Source organism: Equus caballus, chromosome 23 (assembly GCF_041296265.1).
Source record: "Equus caballus isolate H_3958 breed thoroughbred chromosome 23, TB-T2T, whole genome shotgun sequence".
In the NCBI taxonomy this organism is placed as follows: Eukaryota; Metazoa; Chordata; class Mammalia; order Perissodactyla; family Equidae; genus Equus; species Equus caballus.
This window is the reverse complement of record NC_091706.1, coordinates 62,812,812-62,829,243: the sequence shown is the minus strand read 5'-3', so window position 1 is coordinate 62,829,243 and position 16,432 is coordinate 62,812,812. Positions and strand designations below refer to the sequence as shown.

The window sequence follows — 16,432 nt, the reverse complement described above, 5'->3', positions numbered from 1 at the left end:
CCACGGACACATGAGAGAGGAATAAATGCTTTATTGTTGTCTAGCTCTTGGATTAGGCGGTTATTTGCTATGTAGCATTATTTGGCAATAACTTACTAAGACAGAGGGCATATTCCAGCAGACTCAGATATAGTATCGAAGGCAGTTCCCAGGCTTCTGCATGTGAGGCAAAGAACTCATCTCAAGAGATTGTGAGCATATCATGTCCTGGGTGTAGATGTTGCTAGGAATGCATGGCCAAGGTCACCGTGTGGGGCCTAGACCCAGAGATAGAGGCACTTTGTGGGGATTGGGGTAAAGAGGTGAGAGGAGGAGTCTGATTTCACTTCAGGTCACAGGAAGAAGTTCAGCTGGGCACTTGGAGCAAAGTGTGGATGGGAGTAGCATCCTGACAAGCAGCTTATTTGTGTTGTGTTGGGTTAAAAATGGCTACCAATTCTTTACCACATCTCTCATCAATAGGTGAAGTCTATTTCCCCTCCTCTTAAATCTGAGCTGGCCCCGTGACTTGTTCTGACCGACAAAATGTGGCAGATGTGTCATTGTATAATGTCCAAGACTTAGCCTTGGATCTTCCACTCCCTCCTATGCATTTGGAATACTCCTTCTTAGAATCTGGCTGCCATGCTGTAAAGAAGCCCAAGCAGCCATGTGGAGAGGCCCACATGGAGGAGAACTGAGACCTTCGGGTACTGACCAATGGGCTCACCCCACTCACCACGATCTGAGCCAATTAATCACAATGAGTTAGAGATCGAGAAAGGAAGTTTAATGAGATTAGCCGGCTAATCAGAAGACCAGTGACTAATGTCTCAAAAACTCATCTTTGAGGATTTCAGAATCTTGAGGCTGTTATACAGGGAAAATGGGCAGTAAGGAGGGGTCCAGGGATGTTGGTCTCCAGGCATGACAGGCTCCAGGTATCACACTGTTCCATTCTTCTGCGAGCTACGATGGATGCCTTGTAGGTGTGTTTTCCACCTGTGGTCAGCCTGTTCCTGGAGAAAAACTCATAGAACATAGGTTTATTTATTTTTTTTAAAGATCAGCACCTAAGCTAACATCTGTTGCCAGTCTTTTTTTTCTTCATCTCCCCAAAGCCCTCCAGTACATAGTTGTGTATTCTAGTTGCAGGTCCTTTTAGTTGTGGCATGTGAGATGCCGCCCCAGCGTGGCCTGTTGAGCGGCATCATGTCTGCGCCCAGGATCCGAACCGGAGAAACCCTGGGCTGCCAAAGCGGATAGCACAAACCTAACCACTTGGCCATGGGGCCTGCCCCCAAAGTTTTAATTTATCAAGGTATCAGGGAGTACATACGTAAGCGGAGGCCATAAATCAGGAGAGCATGTGAATTTTTCAAAGTACATGCAGAGCAGCGAGTAGTCACACAGAGGAGAAGCTGGGGCCATTTAGCAAAACAAGATGGCCTCACTTTTACTGACTTACACTTCAGCTAACAGCTACAGCTGAATTCCCAGTCGGCAATCAGCACCAACTTTCAGCTATGTGCGGGAGGCCATTTGTACGTTCCAGACATTCTGTTAACTCAGGCAACACTATATGAAGCAGAAAACCACCTAGTTAATACACAGAATTTTAAGAAATACTAAATTGTTGTTATTTTAAGAAATTCATCTTTGGGTCGTTTTTTGAATAGTAGGAGTTGGCAAACTTTGTCTATAAAAGATTAGTTATTTTTTTTTAGGTTTTGCAGGCAATTTGTTCTCTGTTGCACTACTCAACTCTGCCACTGTAGCACAAAAGCAAACACAGACAATAGGAAGACATATGAACACGGCTGATTTCTAAAAATTTTTCTTTGCAAAAACAGGTGGAGGGCTGGATATGGCTTATGGAACCTGGTTTGCCAACTCCTGCAATAGGTAATTGAAACAGAAATTGGCACCTGGAAGTGGGGAGCTTCCAAAAGAAAAACCTAAAACATAGAGCATTCACTTTGGAACCCAGAAGCTTGCAGAGTCCCAAAGTGCTTCTAAGAATCTTAAGGATTTGTCCCACGGCAGCCACCCTGACTGACAGCCTAAAGAAGGGAGGGGCTTATCTGGAGATTTGGGGGTATGCTTTTTGTCTAATCGAGTGAAACTCAGTAAGATTCATGGGAAACTCACAAAGTTTTCTGCTTTTTCCTAAGAGAATTGTACTAGCATAAGTATCACTGACTTGGACTAAAATAGACACAGTTTAAAATGAAATGAAGACACTGGACACCCAGGGAAGCAGCCTGAACGTGTTACCCTGCTGCACAAGGGCTATTTCTTATGGAAAAGGAGGAATAACTCAAAGGATGGAGCCAAGAGCCCAGAGGGTAGAGGTAAGAGCCACCTGGAGCAGGGGGTCTTGGTGTCCTGTGCGCTACTGGATCTCAGATTTCCTAAGGACTAGTGACTGTTATGTACCTTTCGTTATCCTCTTTCCAAGTGGGAGTATCTATTGTGATTTTCCTGTCCCTGTCTTCCCGTTGTATGTTGGATATGGGGGAGGGGGTGTGGAGATAATTTACAGTTGCAAGTTTAGTACAAATATTTCTTTGGACTATTTGAGAGTAAGTTTCTGACATGATGCCATACTACGCCAAAATGTTATACGCATATTTCTAACATAACCACAAGCCAACCATCGAAATCAGGAAATTAACATCGATGCATTACTATCATCTTATCCTTAGTCCCCATTCACACTTCACTGGTCGTCCTCAAACTATCCTCTACGGCAGAAGAATCCACTTCAGAATCATGGTGTTGCACGTCATTTTTCTTTAGTCTCTTTCAATGGGGAACAGTTCCTCAGTCTTTCCTTGACTATCATAACCTTGACATTTTTTAAGATTTCAGGATGGTTATTTTGTAGAATGTTTCACAATTTGCATTTCTCTAACATTTCCCTTTGAAATTACAAGTATTTTGTGGGGTAGGTACCTTGAACTTATGTAAATATTTCGTTACTCATCAAACTTTCATGTCTCTTTTATCAGTATGAACTCATGGTTTCCTATTTTATTCAATTAGTTGTAAACTGCTCCTATCAATATTTATTTTAATGCTCAAATAGTTTCATATTTGGCCAATGGGAGCCCCTTCAAACTGATTTCTATGTTCATTTGACATATCCTTATCATTCTTCAAGCTCCTTCTTACTTTCTGGAACAAGATTTTCCAGGCTCATCTTGTAATATCCCTGGTCTATCCCTGAAATCAGCCTTTTCTCCAAGAATATCTAGTTCTTTCTATTGGAAAACAGTGTTTAGAAATCAAGATTTGGGTGCTAGCTGTGCTCATTGCTATTGGCAAGTTTCCGCTCCTAGGCCTGCTCCCAGATATTCACTCATATTTGTGTACAAACACACACATCTATATTTATTTCACTATCGATACATTGAAAGCCATGAATTCACACCGATTTCTCCAATTCCAATAAAGTTTCAAAGAGTTCATTTTAGTTTTCTCCTTTCTATATTTGTAACTCCCTTCTCTGACAGTCAGAAAGTTGGGTAACTCTCATCATCCATATATATAGTTACTTTTTATCAGTCTTTCTGTCTTTAACAATCTCCTTGTCTACCTTGGGCTTCAACATCCTGCACTGGGCTGCCCCACGTCACAGAAGCCCCTAATACCCTAATACCCCATTCGCATTTACTCTTTAGTCTGCTTGCATTTTGACACCCTGTGCTGGGCTGCCACCCTCCCCACCTCTCACTCCACGCCCCCCTCCTCATTTGTGTGGGCGTTGACACACTGTCTATGCCGTTTGGCCTCCCACCTTATTCTCCCTACCTAATGGCTTTTGGACTGAATTCCTCAAGAAGAGGAGGAGGGAGAAGGTACCTTGTTTTGTAGTTCATAGGTCCCTGAAGCTGAGGAACCATACCTGGACCTGATTTGGATGATTAGATTCTGGACCTAGAGCCTGAGCCTGAAGTCAAGTTTTAATGGGATGAGCCTTTGGGAGATCTTGGGAGATTAATGCATTTTACACGTGGGAAGAATCCAAATAATTTGTGGCCAGTGGGCAAACCATGGAAGACCTAAAAAGATGGCTGCCAATTCCTTACCCCTCCTCCTCTTGAATCCGGCCTGCCCTGTAACTTGTTTTAGCTAAAATTTCCACAGAAGTGACCTTAAGGCTGGGCCCTAAGAGATCTGCATCTTCTTACTTTGCTCTGGAAATGCTCCTGAGAGGTCCACGTGGAGAAGAACCAAGGCCCCTGACCCACGACCCATTCTGACCCAGCCCCCAGCCAGCACCAACTGCCAGCCATGTGAATGAGGCCATTTGGAACCTCCAGCTGTGCCAGAGCCCAACTGACTCTAGATGAAGCTGAACCTACACGACTGTGAGAAATTGTTAGTTTTAATACACTAAGTTTTCAGGCGGGGGTCGGTGGGGGGAGGTTATGCAGAAGTAGATAAATGAAATAACTGTCTACCCCATGCCAGGCACTGTTCTATGCCCTTCTGATCTACTAGGGTGAAGCAGAAATGTGAACTGGGAGGTACATACAAAAGTGCCGTCAGAGGGCAGAGGAAATGCCGCTAACCAGCTGAAGGCGGCCGGCAGGGAGAAGCAGAGAGCTGAGTGATTCAGGGCAGATAAACCCTGGATGGGCCAGTCAGCAGCCCGCCTTCCTTCTCCAGGTGTCTCCGATGGGATGGGACGAAGTTTTCACCTGACAGAACTGAGAGCGGAAAGAGCTGAAGGAAGTTTCTTTGGGTCTGTCTCTCTAACACCAGTTCATGTTTGCACAGCTGGATGATGTTATCAAGCAGGTTTCTGACCTGGACCTTTCTGAAGCGAGAAATTTACTGATTCTAGGTACCTCTGGATCGGGGGGCTGGTGAGCCTGGTGTTCAAGCTTCTGTGGACTCTGCATGTTCCCAAGGGATAGACAGTTTGCAAGTGTTGTTCCTTTTCCTAGCGTCCTGGCCACAAAGAGGGCCCCAGGATACACCTGGGACCCTAGCCTCCCCTCAGCCCTGTCTCCTGGCCATAATCTGAACATGTGGAAGACACATCAGCATTCCCCACCCCCTCCTTTTTCAGATGAGGGACTGTTCTGACCCTTCCTCACTCATTGGCCTGACATTTTCTTCTCAGCATAGGCGGTTGGCGTCAGCTTCACCCTCACCAGCTCCCTGGTGGAAAAACTTTTGACTTTTGTGTTCTAAAATAGCTTAGCGATAGTTCTTGCCTTCTCCCCTTCCCACATTAGCAAGACGATCATAAGCATTCATTTAACAGGTGTTTTAACAAATATTTTATTCAGTGCCAACTCTGTGCTAGGTTCAGTTCTAGGAGCTGAGGATTCAGTAGTGAACAAGAGAGAAAGTTCCTGCACTCACGGAACTAATTTTCTAATGAGGGAGACAGACAACGACAAATAAATGTATAAGTGTATAATGTTGAGTAGTGAAACCTGTCCTGAAAAAAATCAATCAGGTTAAACAGATGTGAGTGGGGGACAGTTCTGAGATCTCTCTCATAAAGTGACATTTGAGAGATCTGAACAAAATATGGGGGAAGAGTATTTCAGGCTAAGTGAACAGCAAGTACAAAGGCCCTGAGGCAGGAAGAAACAGGGCAAATTCAAGGAATAGCAATTAGGTTAGTGTGGCGAAAGCAGGGAAAGCATGGTAGAGGGTGATGGATGAGGATGGGGAAGAGAGATGGGAACCAGATTAGATAGGACGTCTACAGATGGGGATTTTGTTATGAGGATAAATGGCATGATCTGATTTGTGCTTACAAAGACCTCCCTAGAGGTGATCTGGAGAATAGACTGGGAGAGCGCATGGAGGAGGTGGAAGCAGGGAGAGCAATTAGGAGGCTACTGTATAACCCAGGGCACGACGATGGTGGCTTGGTCCAGGAGGTTACAGCAGAGTTAGGGGGTGGTTAATTCTGATGGTTTGAAGCTAGAGCTGACAAGACTTGCTGAGAGACTGGAAAAGGCATTTGAGAAGAAGAGTGGCACATGGAGGACACCTTTTGGGTTTTGGGCTCAGGGAACGGAACACTGGTACGATTCTCTGACACAGGTAAGCATGGGAGCGGAGTATGGGGAATAGGTTTTGGGGGCCAGGTGTGTTGAGTTTGATAGACAGTTGAACGTGAGTCTGGAGGTCTAGGCTGGAGATGGAAATTTTGCAGTCATCAACACATAGGTATTGGAAATCACCCCTGGGGGGCCAGCCCAGTGGCGCAGCGGTTAAGTGCGCATGTTCCACTTCAGTGGCCTGGGGTTCACTGGTTTGGATCCCGGGTGAGGACATGGCACCGCTTGGCAAGCCATGCTGTGGTAGGCGTCCCACATAGAAAGTAGAGGAAGATGGGCACGGATGTTAGCTCAGGGCCAGTCTTCCTCAGCAAAAACAGGAGGATTGGCAGTGGATGTTAGCTCAGGGCCAGTCTTCCTCAGCAAAAATAAAAATAAAAATAAATAAAAAATATTAAAAAAAAAAATCACTCCGAGGGAGTCAGTATGGACAGGAAAGAGCGCTGCAGACTACGGCTTGGGGCCTACAGCAACTGGCGCATAGAAGGAGCAGCCCACAGAGAAGACAGAAGCAGCCAGAGAAGTGAGGAAGATCAGGAAAGCCTGGTGTCCAGGAAGCCAAGCGAAGAAAGTAGATTCTGTATGATCACAACCAACTGTCAACTTCTGAGCCTCAGTTTCCTCATCTGTGAAATGGAGACAGTCACAACTGCCTACTTCACAGAGTTGTTAGGCTTGTGTCCTGCTGGCATATAGTAAACTCCCCGTCTATTGTTAGCATCCCCCCATAGCAGCGGTGGCTGCCAGAGCCCTCAGCTGCTCCATCCAGACAAACGGCAGCACCTCGGTGACTCTTCCTCAGGAGTGAGGTGTCCCTGCTCACTCAGGCAGCAGGTGGGTCTGAGGAGTGGCCTCTGGGCCAAATCTGAACCAAGAGACCTCAACGCCTAAGCCTCTCACCCACACAGCCTCCAGCCTTTACCTGTAAATCAGAAAGGGGAAAACTTGGTAAATAAAGGTTTTGGAGTCCGAATTCTGCCTCTGCCTCTCACCAGCTGTGGGGTCTTAGGCAAGCTTCTTCTCTTCGTAAGCCTTGAACTCTTTACCTGTGAGATGGGGACAACTCCCACTTTACAGGATTGTGTCCAGGCCGGTGCAGATGGCAAAAAGGCGCCTTCTCTCCTGCTTGCGGGCCCGCGAGTTAGCGAGGCTCCCTGCCACCCTCCCACTTAGGGTATGTAACCTCGCGAGGCAGGATGCACTAGGAGAGGCACCCCCCCAACACACCCAACACACCGCGCCCTCTGCGGTCCCCCAGCCTGGGCTAGAGGAGAGAAGCGGGGCCTCATGCACTTTCTTTTCCGCAGGGCGCCGGGGAAGGCCCATCTTTCGGCTGGGCCCCCGCAATGGCAGTGGGGCCTAGGGGTAGGAGGGACGGGGCACCGAACGTCCCAGAGAATCCTCCGCCGCTGTCCCACCCTCCACGGGCGTCGAAGCCCATTTCCTGGGCAACCTTTCTCCGCCCCTCCCCCCCGGCCACCAGGCTGGAACGCCGCGGCGGCCCCCAACCCTCAGGACAACCCGCCTGCTCTCCTCTCTGCCCTCTGCTCCGCCGCCGCGCTGCAGGCCCAGCCCGCACCCCAGCCCCGAGCATCCGAGGAAGTGGCGGCGCATCTCGAGGTCGGCTAGCAGGGGGGAGAGGGGGCGCGGCTTTCCAGCGACCGAAGTCCCACGCGAAGACCCAGGAGAGGGGCGGTGCGCCGCCGGGCGGTGGATCCGGAGGCGGAGCCTCCCCTGGAGACGGCCCCGCCCCTGCAGCCCCCAGGGCCGAGGCCCCGCCCCGCGCCCGGGGCCAGAAAAACTCCGCTCCGGCCCCGCCCCGCCGGCGGCCCTGCCCCTGCAGCCCCCTCCCGGCCCTGCAGCCCCACCCGAGGCCCCGCCCCTGCAGCCCCCTCCCACCCCTGCAGCCCCTCCCGAGGCCCCGCCCCTGCAGCCCCCTCCCACCCCTGCAGCCCCTCCCGAGGCCCCGCCCCTGCAGCCCCCTCCCACCCCTGCAGCCCCTCTCCCCGCCCCTCCGCCCGCGCACAGCGGCCCCGCCCCTCCGCCCGCGCCCAGCAGCCCCGCCCCGCGCCCCGGTCCAGAAAACCCCGCTCCGGCCCCGCCCCGCCGGCGGCCCCGCCCCGCCCCGCCCGCGCCTCGGGCGCTCTTCTCCCTGCTCGGTGGCTGGGCAGCCCGAGTCTCCGCGTCCTGCCGCCCGCCCGCCCGCCCGCCCGCCGGCCGACGCCGCGCTCCTGCCTGCGCTCCGGCCCCTCCCCCGAGCCCCGTGGTCCGGCAGCTCCTGGCCGGGGGCCCGCGGGCGGGCCGCCCTCCCCGCCGCTGCCCACCCCCCTCTTAAAGCGGCGGCGGGAAGATGAAGCTTCGGGAGTCGCTCCTGGGCGGCAGCGCCGCGATGCCGGGCGCGTCCCTGCAGCGGGCCTGCCGCCTGCTCGTGGCCGTCTGCGCGCTGCACCTTGGCGTCACCCTCGTCTACTACCTGGCCGGCCGCGACCTGAGCCGCCTGCCCCAGCTGGTGGGAGTCTCCACCTCGGTGCAGGGCGGCTCGAACGGCGCCGCCGCCATCGGGCAGCCCTCCAGGGAGCTCCGACCGCCGGGCGCCCCGCCACCGCTGCCTTGGGGCGCCTCCTTCCAGCCGCGCCCGGGTCGTGACTCCAGCCCGGACGCAGACTCCCGTCCCGGCCCCGCGCGCAACTTGACTTTGGCCGCGCTGTCTCCCGGCACAGCAGTGTCGCTGCCCGCTTGCCCCGAGGAGTCCCCGCTGCTCGGTAAGGACCCGGGTCGGCGCCAGTCCGAGGACTGCGACTCCCCTGGATTTCCCCGACAGGGTCCCCCGGACGTTCGCCCGTGCCCTGTTTCGCGACAGCCAGCCTCCCTAATTCCGGATCAGAGTCCCTAATCCCACACGGGTCCCGGAACGGGTGAGGGTGAGAGGTTGGGAGGTGAGTCCCCTTGGATTCCTGTTGGAAGCTGAGGCGGGGGCGAGTAGGGAAGCCGCAGGCCCCTCTGGCCTCAGAACCCGAGAAGGCCTTGGAGACTTCCTCGCTCTGGTCCAAACCTCAAGAAGTTTTGGAGTTTGAGTCGGCTGAAGGCTTGGAGCCGCTTCCACCCTGCTGACCCTGGTAGGGACCAGGAGGCACCTCCGAGTGACTCGCTGCGGTTTGGAGGACTGACTGATGGTGAGGCCTCCAGTGGGGAAGGGAGCTGAGCTCCCAGTTCACATCTCTTGTCTTCCCGTAGCGCCGCTCTCTCCTGAGTGTGGTTTGACTTTCTTCCGGAGCTTTTGGGCAAATGACATCTCCCTAAGCCTCTGGTTTCTCACCTCTTAAATGGGGATAATAAATGGTAACTGTTTCAGGCAGTTGTTTTGGAAGATTAAATGAAACATTGTAAACAAGGGTTTACATTAAGGAGGGTAAGCCCTCAGTAGATTGTCACTGTTGTGTTCAGTTCCTCCTCGGGGTAGATCCCTGCCCTGGGGCCCTCCTCCCCTGCTTCCTGCCCTGGTAGGTTCCCCAAACCTAAGTGAGCAGGGCCCTCCCAGGGGCGGGTGGTGTTTGTAGGAGTACAATGTGTGTACCCTGGGGGCTGGAGTGCTAAACTGGAACCAGTTAGCACCCAGTTGTCCCTTCCCTGGAGCAGCCTGGTTATCTTGCCCAGATGATGTGGACCGTGGCCTCCAGCCTCTCTTTAGGCATGGGCTGGGAGCTTGGGTGGGTGACTCTGCGTTCCTTACCTCAGGAGGCGGCTGAGCCCCTGCCTGCCCAGACCTTTCCTTGACCTGTAATCCACAGGCGGTCAGACTCTCGGCAGCCACAGGTTGCTCCCGAGGGTACCTGACAGGTGGCTGCTCCTTTTTAGTGCCAGGGTTTAGAGAATGTGGTTCCCAGTGAGGGGCCCTGGCGGGAGGGCAGGCATCCTGCCCGTGGGAACTCTGTCACTTTTCTGCAATGCCTGGCAGACCAGGCCTCCTACACGCTCTTGCTCAATTTCTCCAGTAACTCCTTCAATATTTTCAGACCAAGTTTGGGAGGAAGCTCTTGAAAGTGGTCAGGCAAGAATTGTGGTGTTAAGGGGGACTTTTAATTAAAGCAGAAAGTTGGAGTCCTTTGGACTGGATGGTCAGTCTGAGAAGCAGGCTCATCCTGTAAAATGAAGACAAATCTTTGTCCTGCTGCTGAGTCTTGTACGTCAGGCGTGTCGGAGAGTTTCTCAGAATCTCTTCCTCATGTGGGAAATGGGGTTGTCGATGCTTAACTCACAGGGTTATTTTTAGGACTGAATGAGATTGTGTATGTTAAGTACGTGTAGGCAAATAGGACTTGAAGTTCCATTTTCTCAGACTCCGGTGGAGATAGCTCTGAACAGCAGAGAGAAGAGGGAACAGAGAGTCCCCAGACCCCAGAGAGGCTAGGTTTTGTCCTTTTTGTTTTTAATTGTTGCCTGGACATTGTGCAGAAAGAAAGATAAATTATTTAGCAAATTAAAGTACCCCAAAGTTCATTTGGGGTATGGGATCTTCTCGATGAAGCGTGGGAGGCCCTGGTCACCCTCCCCTGCTTTGTTTTGTTGTCTAATGGTGGGAGCCCTTACTGGCATTTCAGAGGTGATTCTGAATTGGCAGCATGAAAGGACTTCCTGAGAGATAACGTTTGGGAGGGTGAGGAGAGAGGCCCTGGGGCTTCTCTAGCATGGCCGCCTTCATGTGACGTGGGTGCGGGAGACCATGACGGTTAGGCTGCCGCTGAGGGAGCCCCAGAAAGTGAGGGCTGAGCATTTTTCTGGAGCCCTTAGGTTTGAGTGGTTGCGTGCAGCTCTCGGAGCGGAGGCTCCTGGCCCGGAGGGGCCTTGGAGAAAGCTGAAAGTCACCCTGGGAGAGTGTGGGCTGGGGGATCGAGCCCATCTGTTCGGCTGGGCAGGTGTCAACCGAAGCCCTTGGAGGGTGGTTTTGAGGTTGCTGGGAGAAAGCATCTGCGGGGTTTAGAGCGGTGGCCTTTTCACTACTTGCAGTTCCTTTCTGCGACTCGGCTCTGCTTTCTGGTGTCCAGTGGTCTGGACCAGGTGCTGCGATTCCTCCCGGCTGGCAGGTGGTGACCAACGGGCATGCCTTTCCCCGAAGGAGCCGGGCACCGGGCTGGGCTGCCGGTGGGTCACTGTTTGAGCTGTCCCGGGTTCTCAGAGCCATGGGGTGGACTCCAGATAGACCTGAGCTTGAATCCTGCCTCTGTCTCCCCTATGTGTGTGCTGGAGGAGAGGTGGCAGGGTTTGGAGCCATAGTGGGCCCTGCCCCGGGCACCCCTTCAGGCTGGTGGGAGGCCTTTGGGAGTGTGGGCTGCAGGGGGAAGGTGGGCCTTGCCTGAGGCTTCCCACAAGTTCCGGGGAGTTCTCTGGGGGTTCAGGCCTGCAGCCGCCGTCCTCTTGGCCCTTGGGGTCCAGGCAGCCTCCGCTCGGGGAACATGGCGGTGAGGCTGTCTCCTGGCCGCCTGGGTGTCTGCCTGAGATGTAGTCAGCCTGGGAGGAGCAGCGGCCTTGCCGTGCGTTTCTTTTCTCGGAATGTTTATCTCTGCTCAGATTTGGCGGCAGCTCAGCGTGACTTGACTGGCGCTGGCACCGCCAGCCCAGAGAGGGGCTGGGTGGGGGGCAGGCAGTACCTGAGGTTGCACTGCTCAGGGTGGTCGGGGCTGACCTGGGGGCTCAACTGTGGCCCGGGACGGTTGGTGTAGTCCCCTCAAAGGTGCATGGGGGGGTGAGCACAGGACGACTTAGACCCCAGAGGCCCCTCTTGCTCAGTTGTGCTTTGAGAAGATCCTTTTTGTCTGTTCGAAAGAGGACCCTGGTCTGGAGGTGGGCACCAGAGAGTCGTGGGCACCTGGGCCAGCAAACAGCGGCCCTGGGAGAGCAGTGGTCTGTGAGCCGATTTCCCCAGCTTTTGGGGGGGGGGGGCGGGGGGGAGGGGGCTGTCAGCCGAGCCTCTGTCTCCCTTCGTGCCCTTGGGCAGAAAAAACACTAGCTGGGTCTCTGCTGGCCTCTTGCTCTCAGGTGTTTCTCCACCAGCACGTGGCCTCCGCCGCCTTCCCCCATGAGCACACATGTGGACATGCAGGCTGTCCTTGACAGAGCATGTTTTGAGGACATCTGTCCTGGCCTTGGCTTGGGAGTGGGCTCTCTCTCTTCTTTGGGGGTGAGTCTTGGAGCCTCATCCTGGGGGTTGGGGGAGGCACAGGGAGCCTTGCCTGTGTCCAGATCTTTAAGCTCTGGGAGTGTGGGTAACTAGTCCTTTAAACCAGTTTTGTCCTGTTGCTTTTCCTGGGGAAAATAGTGTACGGCTTCTTGTCTAACAGTCTGAGATTGAGAAATACCCTCCATGCCTCTCTGACTCGCTTTCTTCCACTCGGCCTGGTGGTGGCAGAAGTGATTCCTACTGCTCTGGTTCGTCCCAGACTCTCAGCCGGCGCGGGTGCCTCCACCTGATGAACCAAATGGAGCAAGAGCCACATGTGGGACTGGACTCAAACTGCACCATCCCGGCATGGGACTCTCCAGTTCCCAGGTCCCCATCCCTCATTGTGCTAGAGGCGAGAGGGGTCTTGCCTCGGGCCACACAGCCAGGGAGTGGCCCTCTGGGGCTGGAACCCAGGTATCCTGCTGCCCACTCAGTGCTCTTCCTGGAGGCTGTTGCCGAGTAGACATTTAGTACAGAGGCTCAGGGCCACCTGATGTGGCCTCGAGTTTGGGAAGATCCCTGCTAGGTGTGTCTGTGGGTCGGTCCGTAAGGTCTTGCGTGGTGGCAGCTTGCCTGGATGTCCTTGATGGCTAAGGTATCTGGTGACTTCGTTCCTCCAGTTCCGACTATGTGCCTGTCCTGTGCTGGGCCCCAGAGCTCCAGAGAGGGAGACGACCAGATACCTTCTCTTCAGGAACTCACGATTGAGGCAGAGGAGGCATACCTAGACCGCGCTGATGTCATTTAGGGAAACCAGAGCCTGTGCGTGTGTGTTTAGTCTCTCCGTCTCCTTCTCGCTCTCCATCCCTCTTTTTCTTCTTTTCTTGTTTCTTTCTCTTATTCAGAAACCCAGTGTTGATATCAAAGCTCTCTAGTTCTGGTCTGTATTCGACTGTGTGAAAATGTTCCTCTAATTCCTGAAACCTCGCATGAGCTCTGCTGGGTAATCGTTAACTTGCCGCTTTACGATGACTCTAATGAGACATCAGCAGCCATATGGCCGGGTGTTGCAGTCTCTGGGTAGCAGTGGGGTCGGGGTTCCCAGGCTGGGACGAGGCTAATTTATGGGTTGGGAATGACAGAACAGTTAATGTCGAGGCCGTCCCAGCCCTTCCCTGGATTCCACCCTGGGGACCTTCCAGATTTTGGGGGCTCTGCTGGGCTCTGCCCAGTCATCCTGTGATCGAGTCCAACCTGGTGATTTCTCCCGCCACCCAGCACCTCCTCCGCCTTGTTCCCTACTCAGTGTCCGCTCCCTCTTCTGATAAGAAGCAGAGACTGGGATTTTGCTTCAAGCCAGGTCCACCTGGAAATTCCAGTTAAGCAGCAATCCAGTTTTAGGACAAATAGTCCACCCTTTGGGCTTAAATCCTTTGAGGGCCTGGCCCTGTGGCCATTTTACATTTGGCTCTGGCATTGCCCAGGGTGGTCTCCGGGCAAGGAGGTCACTGTGGGGGCCAGCCAGCCAGACCCTGACTCCTGTGGGAACTAACAAGTCGTGGGTTTGGACTTGGTGATCTCCCCAGGGCCCCTCCTGTCCCTTCCTTGGCTAGGGTTCCTGGGAGCCAGGCTGTGGCTGTAATTGCAGAGGCCTCCATGGTGGGAGCCTCTGTGTTTACTTGGGCCCACGCAGGCCACCAGCTTGGGGAGAGATCTCGGACCCTGTTCTAAAGGTCGGAGACCGCCGGGTTGGAAGGTTGTGGTGGCTTGGGGGTAGGGGACAGAGTCTGGCTGGGAGCTGGTTCTGGGTGAACGTGGCCTAAAGGGATTTGTCCTTAGACAGCAGAGGGGCTGACTCACTCACTCAGTGTTTCAAGTTCCATTTTTCAGCCTGGCCTCGGCCCGCCCCTTCCCTGCACAAATGAAGGCCAGGGGCTGTATAATTGGCTGATGCTGAATTCTTCGGCAGTGATTTTAATGCCTGGTCTGGGTGTGTTACGTAGCTCCTTCTCTATCCCCCTGCCGTCCCTCTGAAGCCCCTTAGAAAGCCCAGGCAGAGAGGGGAGAAGGATTTGCCTCCCCGGGATGCTGGAGGCTGGGGCTGTGGGTCTCTGCTTTTGCCTGTTTTTTTGGGGAGTGGGTAATCTCTTCCTCCTTTTTATAAAAAGTAATGCAGGCTCGTTGAAAATAATCTGAAAAGTTAAAAAGAGGTGTAAAAGCACACCTGTAGTCTATCACCGTATGAAACGTGTCGGGCATCTTTCCTGCTCGTCTTTTTTCTTGTACGTGTTTAAGAAAGTAGCTGATCCTTTATAGATGGACAGAGGGATTGGCATAGATAGGTACGGGTGACCTGGTTGCCCAGCATTTGTCACTTAAGATTTTGTCACAAACTTAGTCCTACACCTTTAAAAACCACAAAGGCTGTATCGTTGTCAGCCGAATGTGCCGGAACTTTCTTTTATCATTCAACTGTTGTTGGACAAACACACACGCAGAGTTTTTGTTTTTCCTTAGAGGGCCACTGAGGCTCGTGCGTAAGGCTTTATGTACTTTTCGTAAGGCTTTATGTACTTTTTGGTTTGTTTCCATAGGAGAGTATTCTGAAAAGAAAAAGGAGTGAATGCGTTTTGAGAAGGGGGAGGTTTTCAAACCAGTCATCCTAAAGGGTAGGCCCGTTGAAAATTAGAGGTTTACTGTGTGCTGGCAGATGAGTATCATTTATTGCTAAATGAAGGATGTGTCTAGAATTCTGATTAAAAAGGAAAGTAGGCACAGGAAGCGCCTGGGGCAGGGGCAGAGGGCCAGGCGGTAGGACAGGCTCTTGGGATGAGGCTGAGCAGAAATCTGCTGGCAGCAGAAGCGGGAGGTGGCGGGGTGATGCCCCAGGAGTCAGCTTTCTCTGTGACTTCTCCATTTGTCTCCCTGGCAGTTAAGTCCCTGGGCTGGTCCTGCGTGGGCTGTGGCACTGAGGCCGTGGTCCCAGGGGAACCCCAGTTCGCTAACCCAGTGCTGCTGACACACTGAGATGTGACTGTTGCCACAGGAGGTGTGGGAACGAGCCAGCAAACCAGACTGAAACATGTAGCAGGCTCTCCCCCCTGCAGGGGTCCTCAAGTCTGGGGAGGGGCCATGAACTGAGACCCCATAGGTTTCCAGGAGTTCCTTTCAGGAGAACCCTCGGGGACCAGCAGAGCCTGACCCTCTGTTTTGGGGTTTGTCCGGGTGGGTTAGAGCAATGTAGCCTCAGGCCAGTATGCCAGGCTCTTCCCAAAGGGTCTATTTTGAAGTTATTCCAGTTTGAATGTCCTCACTGGGGCTAAATTCTCCTCTTCTGAGGGACACTTTGGGTTTGGGAATCTTCCAGGGGCCATTTGGCGCAAGCCCAAGGGTCAGGGGGAGGCTCTGTGAGGGAAGGGGCAGGGTTATGTCAGACCAGTGTGACCAGTGTGGTGTGAGGTCAGGCTCCTTCCTGCGCCACCACATGGCTCTGGGAGTCATGGAGGGGGGCCCTGGCAGGCGGTTCCATAATTGCCTGGCCCCATGACAGGGTGCGTTCTAAAAATGTCTTTAAAAATTTCTTCAAAAGTTTCTTCCTGTTTTGCATAATGTCCTTTTGCCTTTGACATCCTGAAACCACAGAGCTGTCGTTGGTGTTTCAGGACACTGCCAGCTTGAAAAAACAGGAAAGGACTCCATGTTCAGGGTGGACCTAGGAACCTGGTCTTTGCATTATAGGAGCTCGGGGGGCTTGACGGTGAGGTGTAGCCTTCAGAGGAGCACTTCAGGAAGCCTAGACAGGGTCCCTGCCTGGCTGAGAATGGGTAGACTTGAGTCTTCACCCCAAATTCAGGAGGGGCCCCAAGGAAGAGGATGAATGGAGACTCATTTGCTCATCCAGTGAACTTTTATTGGTAACTACACTGTACAAAGCACAGGAGATGCACATGGACAAGAGCCGGCCTCCGCTCTTGGGGAGCCCCTCAGCAGTGGACAGACCCTGGCAATATGGTGTCAGAGAGAGGAAGCGTGGGTGCTCCCAGGGCGCTGAGGAGGTGCACCGAGCCAGATGTGTGGTCTGGGCCAGGGCCAGAGGCAAAATGAAGGGCCTCGCTTCTGAACACCGATTTTAGCATCCCTGTCTCTCGGCATGTTTGAACAGTCTCCCTGCTTGGGAAGGGCAGGGGCCTGCTGTAATTTG

At 53.3% G+C, this 16,432-nt stretch overlaps 1 protein-coding gene and 2 long non-coding RNA genes across 4 annotated transcripts in view; 1 reads left to right on the top strand and 2 right to left on the bottom strand.

The window, feature by feature from the left end:
* Positions 1-747: 747 nt before the first annotated feature.
* LOC102150060 (uncharacterized) lies at positions 748-4,311 on the bottom strand. 2 transcript variants are annotated; one of them, XR_289387.4, is made up of 3 exons: positions 4,176-4,311; positions 1,448-1,557; positions 748-1,009 (listed from the first exon to the last, which is right to left on the bottom strand). It is a non-coding gene; the product is annotated as an uncharacterized lncRNA (long non-coding RNA). The 2 variants fall into 2 exon arrangements; XR_289386.4 differs by having other exon boundaries at positions 748-998; positions 4,176-4,300.
* A 941-nt stretch (positions 4,312-5,252) lies between these two features.
* On the bottom strand, positions 5,253-7,798 carry LOC138920433 (uncharacterized). Its single transcript, XR_011431594.1, has 2 exons — positions 7,121-7,798; positions 5,253-6,996 (listed from the first exon to the last, which is right to left on the bottom strand). It is a non-coding gene; the product is annotated as an uncharacterized lncRNA (long non-coding RNA).
* A 383-nt stretch (positions 7,799-8,181) lies between these two features.
* The window catches only part of B4GALT1 (beta-1,4-galactosyltransferase 1), a 47,980-nt gene continuing 39,729 nt past the window's right edge, over positions 8,182-16,432 (top strand). The window contains exon 1 of the mRNA XM_023627468.2: positions 8,182-8,836. Within this exon, the coding sequence (XP_023483236.2) occupies positions 8,425-8,836 (412 nt within the window). The 5' untranslated portion in view covers positions 8,182-8,424. The remainder of the gene's footprint in view (positions 8,837-16,432) is intronic.